Source organism: Rhinopithecus roxellana, chromosome 4 (assembly GCF_007565055.1).
Source record: "Rhinopithecus roxellana isolate Shanxi Qingling chromosome 4, ASM756505v1, whole genome shotgun sequence".
Taxonomy (NCBI): Eukaryota; Metazoa; Chordata; class Mammalia; order Primates; family Cercopithecidae; genus Rhinopithecus; species Rhinopithecus roxellana.
The window spans coordinates 12166648-12179797 of record NC_044552.1 but is presented as its reverse complement, the minus strand read 5'-3'; the positions used below and the strand labels follow the sequence as shown (position 1 = coordinate 12179797).

Here is a 13150-nt window from a genome sequence, read left to right as displayed (position 1 = left end):
CATGCTGGACACGGCATTCTGCTTGGAAGGAGCAGGGCAAGGTTGAGAGGGTCACTGAGGCTCCACCACAATGCCACCATCTGCAACCGACACCAGCCATCTCGGGCACCTTCCTGCACGCACCTTTCATACCTACCTGACCCTGAAGGGGGAGGCCCACTGGTGATCAATCTGTCTGTCTGTCTGTCTGTCTGTCTGTCTATCTAGACAGGGTCTCACTCTGTCGCCCAGGCTGGAGTGCAGAGGTGCGATCATGGCTCACTGCAGCCTCCACTTCCCCGGACTCAGGTGACCCTCTCGCCTCAGCTTCCCAAGTAGTTGAGACTACGGGAGTGCACTACCATGCCTGGCAAATTTTTGTATTTTTTTGTAGAGGCAGGGTTTTGCCATGTTGCCCAGGCTGGTCTCAAATTCCTGGCCTCCAGCAGTCCTCCCGCCTCAACCTCCCAAAGTTGTAGTATTATAGGCATGAGCCACCACACCCAGCCTTCCCAACTGGTGATTTTTAACCTGTGCCTGTCCTGTGTATCTTATTGTATTTTCTGTATCCAGCTAACTTTAGCATTTGTATGTGGTAGATTTTGGTCCCTTACTTTATTCTGAGCCCTTGGACAGTACTTTCAGCCTCTGCCCTGTCTGCTTCATGACTCTACCTTTTAGATATGTGACGGCTAAGGGCCTGGGCTCTGATGAAATTCCATTTGCCCCACTTAACAGCCATGTGACCTTGAGAGCTTCTCTGGGGCTCAGCTGTACAAGAGACATCATAGGTCCTGCCTTTTCTGGCTGTCCTGAGGAATAAAGGCTGTTGACACAGTCAGTACTCCCTGTTCCTCTATCCCACTTGGCCCAGTTATCTTAAGTCCATGCTCTGCCTCACTCCCCTTCCAAAGGCCCCGAGCATTCTAGACCTAAACATTGAAGTCCAAGCCTTCCTCGCTGCCACAGGACCCCAGAGAATTTTTGTCTTTCAAGGCTCAGCCACTGTGACTGCACTTGTTGACCTCACAGGCCTCTTAAGCAGTGAGAACAGGCAGTGTTCTCATTGTACGGTTAGAAAAAGTGTGCCACAGAATGATGCAAATTCATGGGGCCCCAAAGTGACTCGGTAGCAGAGTCGGGATGGAAACTGGTCTCCCCACATCCAAGAATCCGCACTGACTGCAATTGCTTTGTGTCATGATGGGTCATCCTAATCTTCTGCCTTTGCCCCAAGTTTAACTTTTGATTCATGTTCTCCCTCTTTAATTCATTCCTTCTCTTTCTGCCCTTCTCTGTTTTCCTCCTCCTCCTTGGATGATGTGCATCTGTCGCATTCCCCACTTTCTCTTGGCCAAGGCTGCCATTTTCTTTATCACAAACCCTGATCTTTAAAAACAAAAGCTCATTCTGCCAGCTGTGCTACCCTCACACTTTGAACTGTATTTCTCTGTATCCTTATTGTAAGTCTTTACAATGTAGGTGCCTAATCGAGTTGTCAGAGGTAATTCGGCATGCACTCATGGGCCCTGCCTTGAAGGCAGCCTTACTCCTGAGATTCCTACTGGGTCTTGATGCTGGAGAGTGCCAGCCACATTCTGCCCATGACACCTGTGTGTGCTGTGCTTCCTCTGGGGCCGGGGCTACTTTCCCACAGTGCTGTCTGTACTGTCTGTGTTATTGCTGGATAAGGGTCTTCTGTGACCTTCCAGAACAGAATTGATGTCCTCTTACATCTGAACTTCAAAGCCTTGGTCTTCCAATCTCTGCTTGCTGTTTTCCATGGACACCCGTCCCCCCATCTCCCTGCTAACAGTTGTTACCTCAGTGATGGGGGGTAATTTGTCAACAGGGGGTGTGACGCATCCACATAGCAGAGAGCTTTCAACCGGGCAGGCCAGAATGTGGCCTCCCGCAGACTCTGTTAAGCAGCTGAGTAAACGACTTTTAGCTGTGCCTACTGTTTATACTTGGAAAAGAAGACAGTAGAGTTCCCTTCTCACTCTAAGTGGCCATGGAGGCAGGAGAAACTGTTTGCTCCTCCTCTGAGAAATCTAACCATTTGAACTTGATGTTTCAGTGGCCTCGTAAGTATCTGATGGATTAGAGATGAAGTTCGTTCATTCATCACAGGCTGTCTTTGGTAATCATCTCAGCGAGACAGTATGTTATTATGGAAAGCTTTTTGAATCCAAAACTAAGTCCTGTTTTTTCACTTACTAGCTTGAGATCTTGACCATATGATGGTAGCCTCATGGCTGAGTCTCAGGTTCCCCAGCTGCAAGGTGGAGACAGTGATACTCTGCCTAGCTTTTAGGATTGGTGTAAGGACCAAGCAAAGAGAAGTAGATGAAAGCACTTTGTAACTTACGTAAATGTATGCTCATCTTAAACTTAGTATTTAATTTTAGTCATTTTTCTATCTCTGTAAGATATTGCAGCAAAATATTTCCAATACCAGGAGCTTTGAGTCTTTCCATGGCCAAAATATAGCCCTCCCTGTCATGGGAGTCCCAGGCCATCTCATTCTAGTGGCCGTGGGATGGATACACAGATTCAGGTTGTCCCTAAAACACACAAAGATGACCGTCCGTGGCACTGACCTATCAAAAAACGCGGGTGAACAGAAGGAGACCCTCACACCATCATCCCACAGCCCCTAGATTATGTTAGTTTAAAACTGTGAAAAATGTCATAGTCTTCCCTGAGGAGCCTGATGGAAGGAATGGATTCTATGACTTTGCCTCAAAGAATCCCAGCCGTAGCTCACAGCGGTGCTGGGATGAACTTTAAAATCACTCAGCATCCACCCCCGGCTACACCGTCCATATGGGGAAGGACTGGATACTCACTGCAGACCATACAGAGGCCTTAATTAAAATAGTAGATGATTACTCAGGCATGTGATGTGGCTTCTTGTTTCTCCTTATTTCACAGGAACAAACATGAAGATTTTCAGTCCCAATTTCAAAAAAAGAAAAAATGAGCAAAGCCCAATTTGTGAATGCTCATACGGATCCTGATTTTTATCTTTTCTTAATGCTGTTTCTTGCTGTCTCCTACTTTCCCTGCTTTTAGAGCTTATTAGCCATAAAGTAAGCTAGTCACTAATATAGTATCATAAATTTTTAAAATACAATGGAAGTAGGAAAATTTAAATGCCACTGCACTGTAGCCTAGGTGACAAAGGGAGACCCAGTCTCAAAAAATAGTTTTTTAAAAAAATCATTTATTTGTAATTTATCCTAATTCGCAAAAAGATCTGTCATAAGCAGCACTAGCAAGATTTTTGGTAAAGTTGAGAGGGTCTGCCCGTGTCCAGGTGAAAGCTGATTTCTAGGAAGGACCTTATCAGGTGTACCTGTCTCTCCTAATTGTGTCATGCCTGTGTCCTGGGTGGTACCACACCTTTCAGAGCCACGGCAGGTCCCTGTGCTTGTGCCTCACCAGTGGATGTGATCTGACTCGGGCATTTTTTATCCTGACTCTGAGACGGGACAGAGTGGGAAGGAGCTTCAGGCAGTGCGCTATTCACCGGGCCATTTTTTCTTTCTTTCAGAGACTCTGACCTTTTTTTGTTGGACACCCGCGTAGTGTGGGCCTCAGAAGAAGGCTGGCTGGAATTTGACATCACGGCCACTAGCAATCTGTGGGTTGTGACCCCGCAGCATAACATGGGGCTTCAGCTGAGCGTGGTGACGCGGGATGGTAAGTTGTTATCCGCAAGCCCCCAACATCCAGCAGGTCATCAGGTTCATGCATTTTCCTTACAGCAGCTGTGATAGAACCGCGGGCTACAGTCAAGTCCTCAGCTTCAGGATGGCCTCATTTACTGATCCCCCATGACTTGCATTGAGAACCGAAACTTTTCCCGGAGGCCTCCTAGACAGGAATTGAAAACAGGCTTGAGCCACTTGGAGACAGGAGAGTGGTAATGTTTCCAAGAGGATGGCGATGGGACGACAGCTTTCCTAGGCAGAGGCAGGTTGCGGGGAACGCAGCGAGTAAGAGAGAGGCAGGCGCATCTGTTTAAATCCTGACAGATGAACAGGTTTGCAGTACCCGCTCCTCCTGCAGCATCAGAGCCAGCAGCCTGAGGTCCCCACTGCTGATCTGTCCAGCAAGGAGGGCAGATGCATAATCTAGCAGAAACAGGAGAGCCCAGGAGTTCACGCCACTCCTTCATGTGATTCTGAAACTTGGAAAGGAGTGCTTTGATTCTGCCAAAAGGTACCATCCCATGGGTGCCAACCAAGGTTTGGGGATACATGATTTCTTCTTCACACTCATTCTTAATTATTAGCACTTGGGAAACTAGGAAGTATCCGTTAACTGTTGTAGCTACAGGAATAAGTTTCTGTGGAATAAAGAGATGCATGCTTTGATTTGCCTTAAAGGAGTCCACATCCACCCCCGAGCCGCAGGCCTGGTGGGCAGAGACGGCCCTTACGACAAGCAGCCCTTCATGGTGGCTTTCTTCAAAGTGAGTGAGGTCCACGTGCGCACCACCAGGTCAGCCTCTGGCCGGCGCCGACAACAGAGTCGTAATCGCTCTACCCAGTCCCAGGACGTGGCGCGGGTCTCCAGTGCTTCAGGTGGGTTTGTGGGGAGCCTGTATTTCCAGAAAGCCTTCTTGGCCTCAGAACAAAAGTTGTGTCCACAGTTTCAGATGCTGAGCAGCTTCTGCACAGCAAATCCAAAGGCAGGTAGGCGTCATATGCATGATGGTACCTTGTACAGTCACAGAACATCTACGTTTGTTGTGAGGGCCCTCAGTGTGGAACACTTGTTACCTGAAGACCCAGGCTGCAGGCCTCATGACTGCCTGTTGATCCAGACAAGCATCTTTCTGTTTGGTTACATTTCTCCAACTCTTTTTAAAATTCCTATCAAAACCCTGGGAGCACCTAGTTTCCTTTTTCTAGTTGCGTTATGCTGGGGGGTTATGATGTGCAAGCAAACTTGGTACACTTGTGTAATATGAACTTGTATGTGTCAGTGCTCTTGGCTAGAAGGGAAGGAAGATCAACTCAGCCCCCTAGGATGGATTTCATTGGCTCATTTAATGAAGAGGTTCAGGGGTTCTATCTTTTTTTTTTTTTTTTTTTTGAGATGGATTCTCGCCCTGTCACCTAGACTGGAGTGCAGTGGCATGATCACAGCTCACTGCAAGCTCCACCTCCCGGGTTCACACCATTCTCCTGCCTCAGCCTCTCGAGTAGCTGGGACTACAGGCGCCTGCCACCATGCCTGGCTAATTTTTTGTGTTTTTAATAGAGACGGAGTTTCACCATGTTGAACAGGATGGTCTCGATCTCCTGACCTCGTGATCCACCCGTCTAAGCCTTCCAAAGTGCTGGGATTACAGATGTGAGCCACCGTGCCTGGCCAGGGGTTCTGTCTTTAGGCATGGCTGGATCCATGGGCTCAGATGATATCAGGAATCTCTCTCTTTTTCTGTTTTTCTATTTTTCTTTGTTGGTGGAATTCCTAGTAAAACTATCTCTATATGGTGGCCAGGAAGGCAACCAGTGGTTCCAAGATTTTGTTACCCTTGGCAACCTCAACCTCAGACAGAGCCCTTCTTCAGTAGAAATCCGGGGCACAATCCGGTTGGCTTGGCTGGGGTTGCGTCCCTTACCCTGAAGCACACTGCGGGGTGGGGAGTGCTCTGATTGGCCAGACCTGAACTGTGTGCTCATCCTGGAGCTACGGAATAAGGTGAGTTCTGCTCAGAACAGACACATTCAAAGGGCAAGAGAGAGAAACCAGCTCTACTGCCTGAGTGTCAGCTGAGTGGTCCTTCAGAAATGTTCTCCCTGGCTGGGTGCAGTGGCTTATGGCTATAATCCTTGCACTTTGGGAGGCTGAGGCAGGCAGATCACTTGAGGTTGGGAGTTCGAGACCAGCCTGGCCAACATGATGAAACCCATCTCTACTAAAAAAATTAGCTGGGCATGGTGGCATGTACCTGTAATCCCAGCTACTCAGGAGGCTGAAGCAGGAGAATCACTTGAACCCAGGAGGCGGAGGTTGCAGTGAGCCAAGATCTTGCCACTGCACTCCAGCCTGAGCGACAGAGCGAGACTCCATCGCAAAAAAAAAAAAAAAAAAAAAAAAAAAAAAGTTCTCCTCAATGCGTTTTTAGGAAGTGGCATGGAAATCCACCCATGGAAGCCCAGAAGAAGGGAGAGTGGATGTTCCCTCCCCACAACCAGTCCCATAGCTAGTGAGGATCGAACGGAAACCTGACACTTCTGAGTCTAGTGCAGGTGCTGGCAGGTTCTGAGTTCTGGGGTCCTTTGGCTGTTTAAATAGCTTGAGAATCAACCATAAAGGTGAAGATTGGCAGTGGGATTTGCAGAGAACTTGTTTCCCTCGTTGCTACCCTGTGATTTTGGACACATTTGACCTGTTCAGCTTCCGTTTACTCACCTGTAAGATGGGGGTGATGAATGCCTTGCAGAGTTGCTGGAATTAAATGAAAAGCATCAAAATCTGGCTCATTATAGCACTCAAAGATTATTTATATGCCATTGTAGGAAGGAGGTTCTCAGGGTATATGTTGGGATCCCTGGAAAAGAAGTAAAACAATCTGGAGGATGCATTAATTCTTCCAGGTAATTGTACGGAAATGTCATTTTGGTGGCCAAAGTTAATGCAGCTTCCCAAAGCACTGATTTCTTCTTTGGGAAGCAGTGTCTCCATCTTGGGTTCTGACTTCAGTAAACTGTCTCTTTCACCAGTAACTTGGATGTGGAGCTTGAGGATCCACCACCCAGTGTGATGTGACATTTTGCTTCTTGTCATCCTGGTGTTTTTGGAAGCATCGCTCACAGCACGGGTGTTCTGTATTCACCACTAGAAACAGTCAGGGTTGGGGTTTTTGAAAAAGAGAAGAAATACTTGCTTTCCTTGATTCACTTCAGAGGCAGCCTGCTGAATAGAGTTAATAATCTCCGTGTTTTCCTTCGGGCTATGATGATGAAGTCTGCCAATGGTAGGCTTCAATTTATTAATGAACTGTGGTCAATTTGGTATTGGGACCTCAGACATAGAGGCATCTCTTGAAATGTTGATTGCTTTTTAAAATCAAAATTTCACTTGATTTTATTCAGCATCCCCCCCACCCAATGCACACACTAATGTTTTTAAATTGAGGAAAGATGTTGTGTCTGATTTTGATTTTAGCAATATCAACCAATTATTATTTTCCAAGTCCCTTTCAACTTTTTTTTTTTCAATTTGATGAGTTTAAATTAAATATGGATATTGAAGTTGATCTAATTGGTAATAGGTGCAAGTGTCTCTGTTTTTCCCTTGGTCTCCCCGACTGCCCACCTCCCAAGCCAGTACTTCCAAATTTGTTTTGTCCCTTTCAACAATCCAAAGGCAAAAGGGTTCTTACCAAATCTCTCTGGCCTCACCTATTGAAAGGCTCCCAAGAAAGAATGACGCCGAAGGATGCTCCCTCCTTCTCATTCTCTTCGAAGATCCTCTAAGTGATCTGGGAAATTGCTCGTGTCTGGCCCACCGAAGCGCTTCTTTATGTTTTGGCTCTTTCCTCCTTATTTATTCTTCCATTAATGGGAGTAGACATGCTGAGGAAGAGATTCATCTGCCAGAAAAGATTTCCAGAGAGATGGCCTGCTACCTGGAGAGATGGGCTGTCTGGTTTTCCTCTCCCTCGGGGTCTCTGTGAGGCCAGATGTTGCTGGGCCTTCATGAACCAGGGAGAGATGTTACAGTAACAGAAAAGTGGTGTACTCTGGCGTGACTGCAGGCAGACTTGCTGCTTGTCAATCTTTTGGAAGGTGGAAGGAAAAGATTTCTTTGTCTCTGCTGCCCTCTTCTTCCATGGCATGCTCCCAGGGAATTGCTAGTTCTCCTCCAAAACAACCACCACCAGCAGCAGCCCACCAGGGATCATCCTACATCTGGGTAAAGAAGTTAGCATTCATTCATCAAATTGCCTGTCATCAGGGCGAAACATGGCAAGGAAATAAGAGGCTATTTTTGGAATTGAGCTGTCTATGCCTGAGACAGCAAGACTAGTGCACAACGGGGGAGAGTTCAGGAGCCCCACCACCCACCAAAATCTACTCGAACATTTGTACTTGGCTTTCAAGCTGGACTTTCCAAACGTGTGCACTGGATAGTGGTTTGGATCGACGTCTCCCTGGATGGCTTTCACTCGCCCTTGCTTCTCTGCAGCTGGCTGCTCTAAAGGAAGGCTGGATGTTGGCTCTGTTACACTTCTCCGGGGGCTTGGATAGCCTCTGCATGGTATCATTTATTGTTTTTACACATGTTTGACTAGTCCTGGTCCTAGCTGTCCTTGCCTCGTTGGGGATTTTAACCAATCTACCAATTCCTTTTCAGCCTCCATTTCTTACCAGCCTGCTGCTCTTATAACACCTGTCCTCAGGTTCTGTAGCTCCAGTTTGGTGGTCTCCTTCTACTTGCTATCATTCACCCTCTTTTATGGGAGCTCTCACGTGGAGTTCACTATTTTATCTTCTGGGGGACTGTGATACCACTTGGCCAATCCATGATAAGGTCCATAAACAAATGGCCTTGAAGTTCCACTGGGTGATTCTAAATTTTCATTTGGCTAATTTTCCAGGATCTTTCCAAGACCTCTCTTGAGACGGTATAGCTAATGCAATTTCAAGTCAGCCAGTAAGTCTAAAGTCTGCTCTGCTGCTGCTGCTGTGATGCAGAATTGGTCTTTGTTTTGATAGATGACAGTTTGGAAACATCTGCACTTTAATGATTCCTGTGAAATTGGAGTAGTCGCTTTTAGTCTTGATGTTTGTGTTGTCACTACCAGCTCTGCCAACCGTCTATGACTCAGCAGCCTCTTGAGACCCTGTCTGTCCTTTAGAATGAGTCTGCCATTGCACTAATGCCACCTGTTAGCATTTCTTTTTTGTTTGTTTTTGAGACAGAGTTTCACTCTTATTGGCCAGGCTGGAGTGCAATGGTGCCATCTCAGCTCACTGCAACCTCCTCCTCCCGGGTTCCAGCGATTCTCCTGCCTTAGCCTCCCAAGTAGCTGGGATCACAGGTGTGCACCACCACTCCTGGCTAATTTTGTATTTTTAGTAGAGACGGAGTTTCACCATGTTGGCCAGGCTGTCTTGAACTCCTGACCTCAAGTGATCCACTTGCCTTATCCTCCCAAACTGTTGGGATTACATGCATGAGCCACTGTGCCCGGCCAGCATTTCTTAGAGTAAGTTCTCCTTCCCTCCTTTTCCCATCCACCCAAACATGTATCTTTAAGGACCTTGGGGGAAAATGTGGCTCTAGTACATTCAGAGATTCTGCTGACCTTCTTCTTGATAGTTTACATCTTCTGTCCTTTAAGCTTCCCGGTTAGAACAATTCAGTAGGCTTTCAGCATAAAGTAACCAGGATTCATCTCTTGCAAAACAACTGTTTGAGTAGTTTATTATAACTGTGCAATCTTTTGCTGTACATTTCAAGGAAGATCCAGCCCAGAGTGGGAGTCTCATTGTTACAGTGTCCTCGCTCTTTCACTATTGGCTTCCATGGGTTGGGGATAGCCAGAGCTGACTGGGTTGGTCCATCACGGACATTCAAAGCTTGGGAGGAATAGACGTGGCTCAGGACTGTAAACTAGCAGTTTATCATTCTCCAGAAAAGTTGGAAATTGTAATTTGTCATTGTGATCTTAAAGTTTTAGGGCCTGCAGCTTGGCTTGCAGATGTCTTGGTTAAGTAGGGCTTGGTTCAGGGCTTCCTATATGAAATCAAACCTTACTTCTTCATAGACATGGAGGACAGGCATGGCAAATCGTGATCTAAAAGTTAGAATCACCAAAAAAAAAAAAAAAAGAATCAGCTTCACTTCTATAATGCTCAACTCTCGTTCAAGGATAATGGCTATCAAAGAGTGAAAGAGACTGGAAAGTTCCCTTCTACCTCTTCCCAAGGTCCACTCCTTGCAAATGTGCAAATGGCAACAATTCTGAAAGGCAATAAGAAGAGGCTTATGCAGGTACCGTGAGATGCGTAAGTCGTTCCCAATCATTGCCAACCTTGGGAGGGCACTGGGACCAGGAGACTCAGTCTAGGAAGTGGCAGAGAGTATAGAAGGTGCTTAGAGCACAGAGGGTGTTAGAACTAGGTCTTCAAAGGAGACCTTTGTCTTTTTGTAGGACAGTTCCATATTCTTTTAGAATCAAGACAAAGGCTGAAAAGAGACCAGAGTCCCGCCCAGATTAAATGGGGCCTCATGAGATCCTAAAATCTCCTGGAGCAAAACCAAAAATTAGGGCCTCGCTCTTGCTTCTCAGTGTTGACCATCCAAGTTATAAACAAAATCTAGACTCTGAAAATCAAACTGTCCACCCCCACCCCAACCCCATCAACTGTTAGGAGATTATTGACACCAGAAATCAAAACCCCAGTGTGGTCCCGGGTCTCCCATAGTGTCGGTGACACAAGGAGCTGGCACCTGCCGCGCATTCCTCAATGGCTGTATTGATTCTGCTGGGAAAGTGGGAGCCAGAGGCTTGCTTTGGATAAGATCGGCCCCAGAGATATGGAAAGAGCAGCCAGGCCCATGAAGACAGAGGTGCCGCTTTAACAGCCTCTATGTGGCCCCTACCCTTGTCATTCTAGGAGAGAAGGGAAATTAAAGTAGTGAATTATTCCCTCTAAAAAATAAGTTTCCTTTGGGAAGAGTCTGCAGCCTGAGCTCAGGAAAGCTGGGAAATACATGTGGAGCATGCCGCTTTGTCCAGCCCCCTGCCGTGCTGGTATTTTCTTGGCTGTGTGTGACCTGCTGAGTGGGGACACCCGGCTGAGCTGGCAGGGCCTGTGGGGTCAGCCCAGGGCAACCCGAGTGGCCCCTCTGCAGAAGCCCTGGTGAGGAGACAGCTCCCTGCCCACCTCTCCCCCTCTCCCTCCTTCTCACCTGCTTTCTGTGGTGTCCCTGACATTCTCTCTCTCCTGCCTTCGTTCCCCTTCTCCCTGTCTTGCCCTTTGTTTCTCTCTCCTCCTCTACTGAAGTTGCAAAGCACAGCAGGCAGGGTCACTGGGACCCAGGCTGGTTCTGGCTGCCGTGACTCAGGCACACCCGCCCTGGGAGCCCACAGGCTTGCTGCAGCGCCCTCGTCCCGTCATGCTCAGCAGCAGCTGCATGGTGGCCCCGCAGTGCAACCTCCCTGCACAGTGCCTGCCTGAGAGTCAGGATAGTGGCTGCGCCCTTGCCTTCTCCTCTGGGTCTCACACCTGTGGGACTCTCCTGGCCTCCATTGCCAGGGAAGACTGCCTGTCACTGGCCCATCATGGCATATAGAGATTGAGCTTCAGAGCTAAACAAACAGTGGGCTTCTTTGCACTTCGCTGTGTGCGTGGCTCTTCAGGAGGGCCAGATAAAAAGGATGCTGGATGGAAGTAACCCAGATGTTATCCTTAGTGTGGGGTATGACCCCTGCATTGGGGGTATAGGCAATGTGTACAGTCCATGTGCTGCTGCCTGGGGACATGGCTTCTGTGCGGAAGTCCCAGCCCAGCTAGCCACCTTCTGTTAGGGCCAAGGGTGCCCTGTCCTCACTGCGCTGGATGAGAGAGCTGCTCTGCAGTTTTCGGTTTGCCTGGGGATGATTAGGATGCCCTGCCCCATCACTGTCACATGGGCCCAGACAGCCTTCCTGTTTGTTTTCTCCTGTAGAATGTGTCCTCAGTCACCACAGGGGAGCCAAGGACTTAAGGTTAGGGAGCAGAGGCTGTCAGCAAGGAAGCTGATTGTCAGGGCCAAGGCCCAGCAACTGAGATGAGAACTCCCCACCAGAACTGAGCGGACTGTAGGAGCTCAGCAGAGCCTGTGTGGAACGTGCACCTGCAACAGGAGGAACAGGGGCAGGAAGATGCTAGAGGACAGAGAAAGGGGATCAGCCAGAGGCGTGTGTGCTGGGAGCTGCAGCATTTACCCCTGATGGCCCCCAGGAAGGGAGCTATGCCCCTCCACCAGCCCCCTCAGAACAGGACTCTCAGATGTGAAAGCTCAGTTGTGTCTCAAGGACAAGGAGACTCCATCACTGTGTCCTCCCTCCCATCCATCCGCTGGACTCCAGAAAAATGCACTTCCGTATGGCTCCTTTCAAGTTGGCCCCCAGCCCCTCCCAGGTGTACTGGCCCCCAGGTAACCTGGAGGAATGACAGATAATGAAAGACGCACTGGGGCTTGGGAGAGGGATGTCAGAGCCATGGCCGGACCGGATGCTTTATTCCAAGATGCATTCTGGATTGGAACACCCCGGTCTCTTATGGTAGAAAACGGCAGGTACTTCCACACGGTCCCGCCATTGGGAATGGATGGGACACTTAACGCCTATTTCTCTACCACTGATTTCATTGTGCAGAAGGCCTGAATGACACGCAAGCCTCCCTTGGCAAAGTATTGGAAAAATGAAGGCTTCATAAAGGACATGCTTTGGGCACCACAGCTGGGACCTCTCTGCCCAACTCTGTTCTCCTTCTGAGGGGGATGGTGCCTGTCTCTGCCACCTTCTTTTCCACTACAGATCATGGAGATTCTTGCTGAAGAACTTTCCTTAGGGGAAACAGGCATGTCTGTCTTGGATCATTTAAAAAAAAAAAAAAAAAAAAAGTCTCGCTCTGTTGCCAGGCTGGAGTGCAGTGGCACGATCTCAGCTCAGTGCAACCTCTGCCTCCCAGGTTCAAGCGATTCTCCTGCCTCAGCCTCCCGAGTAGCTGGGACTACAGGCACGTGCCACCATGACCATCTAATTTTTTGTATTTTTAGTAGAAACAGGGTTTCATCATGTTGGTCAGGCTGGTCTCAAACTCCTGACCTCAAATGATCCACCTGCCTCGGCCTCCCAAAGTGCTGGGATTACAGGCATGAGCCACCACACCCGGCCTGTCTTGGATCTTTAGAGTTCATCTCCATCCCCGAAGGGAGTTTTAGAAGCTTCCTGTATGATGGGCCCCACTTACCTGTCCCACACTGTGAGATGAAACCCATTTAAATCTCATGTCCAAAGCCATTTTTTTCCTACAAATAGTTTTTGTGTGTGTGTGTGTGTTGAGGGGTTATAAAGGAAAGCAGAATGTTTTATCATGGTTTTTGCTTCAGTGGCTTTAGGACAAATTAAAAATCAACTCTGGTGCTA

At 48.1% G+C, this 13150-nt stretch overlaps 1 protein-coding gene across 1 annotated transcript in view; it reads left to right on the top strand.

Moving 5' to 3' along the window:
* Positions 1-13150, top strand: part of BMP6 (bone morphogenetic protein 6) — a 166477-nt gene that overhangs the window by 142945 nt on the left and 10382 nt on the right. Inside the window, exons 3-4 of the mRNA XM_030928123.1 lie at positions 3539-3687; positions 4377-4574. Coding sequence (XP_030783983.1) covers positions 3539-3687; positions 4377-4574 — 347 coding nt within the window. The remainder of the gene's footprint in view (positions 1-3538; positions 3688-4376; positions 4575-13150) is intronic.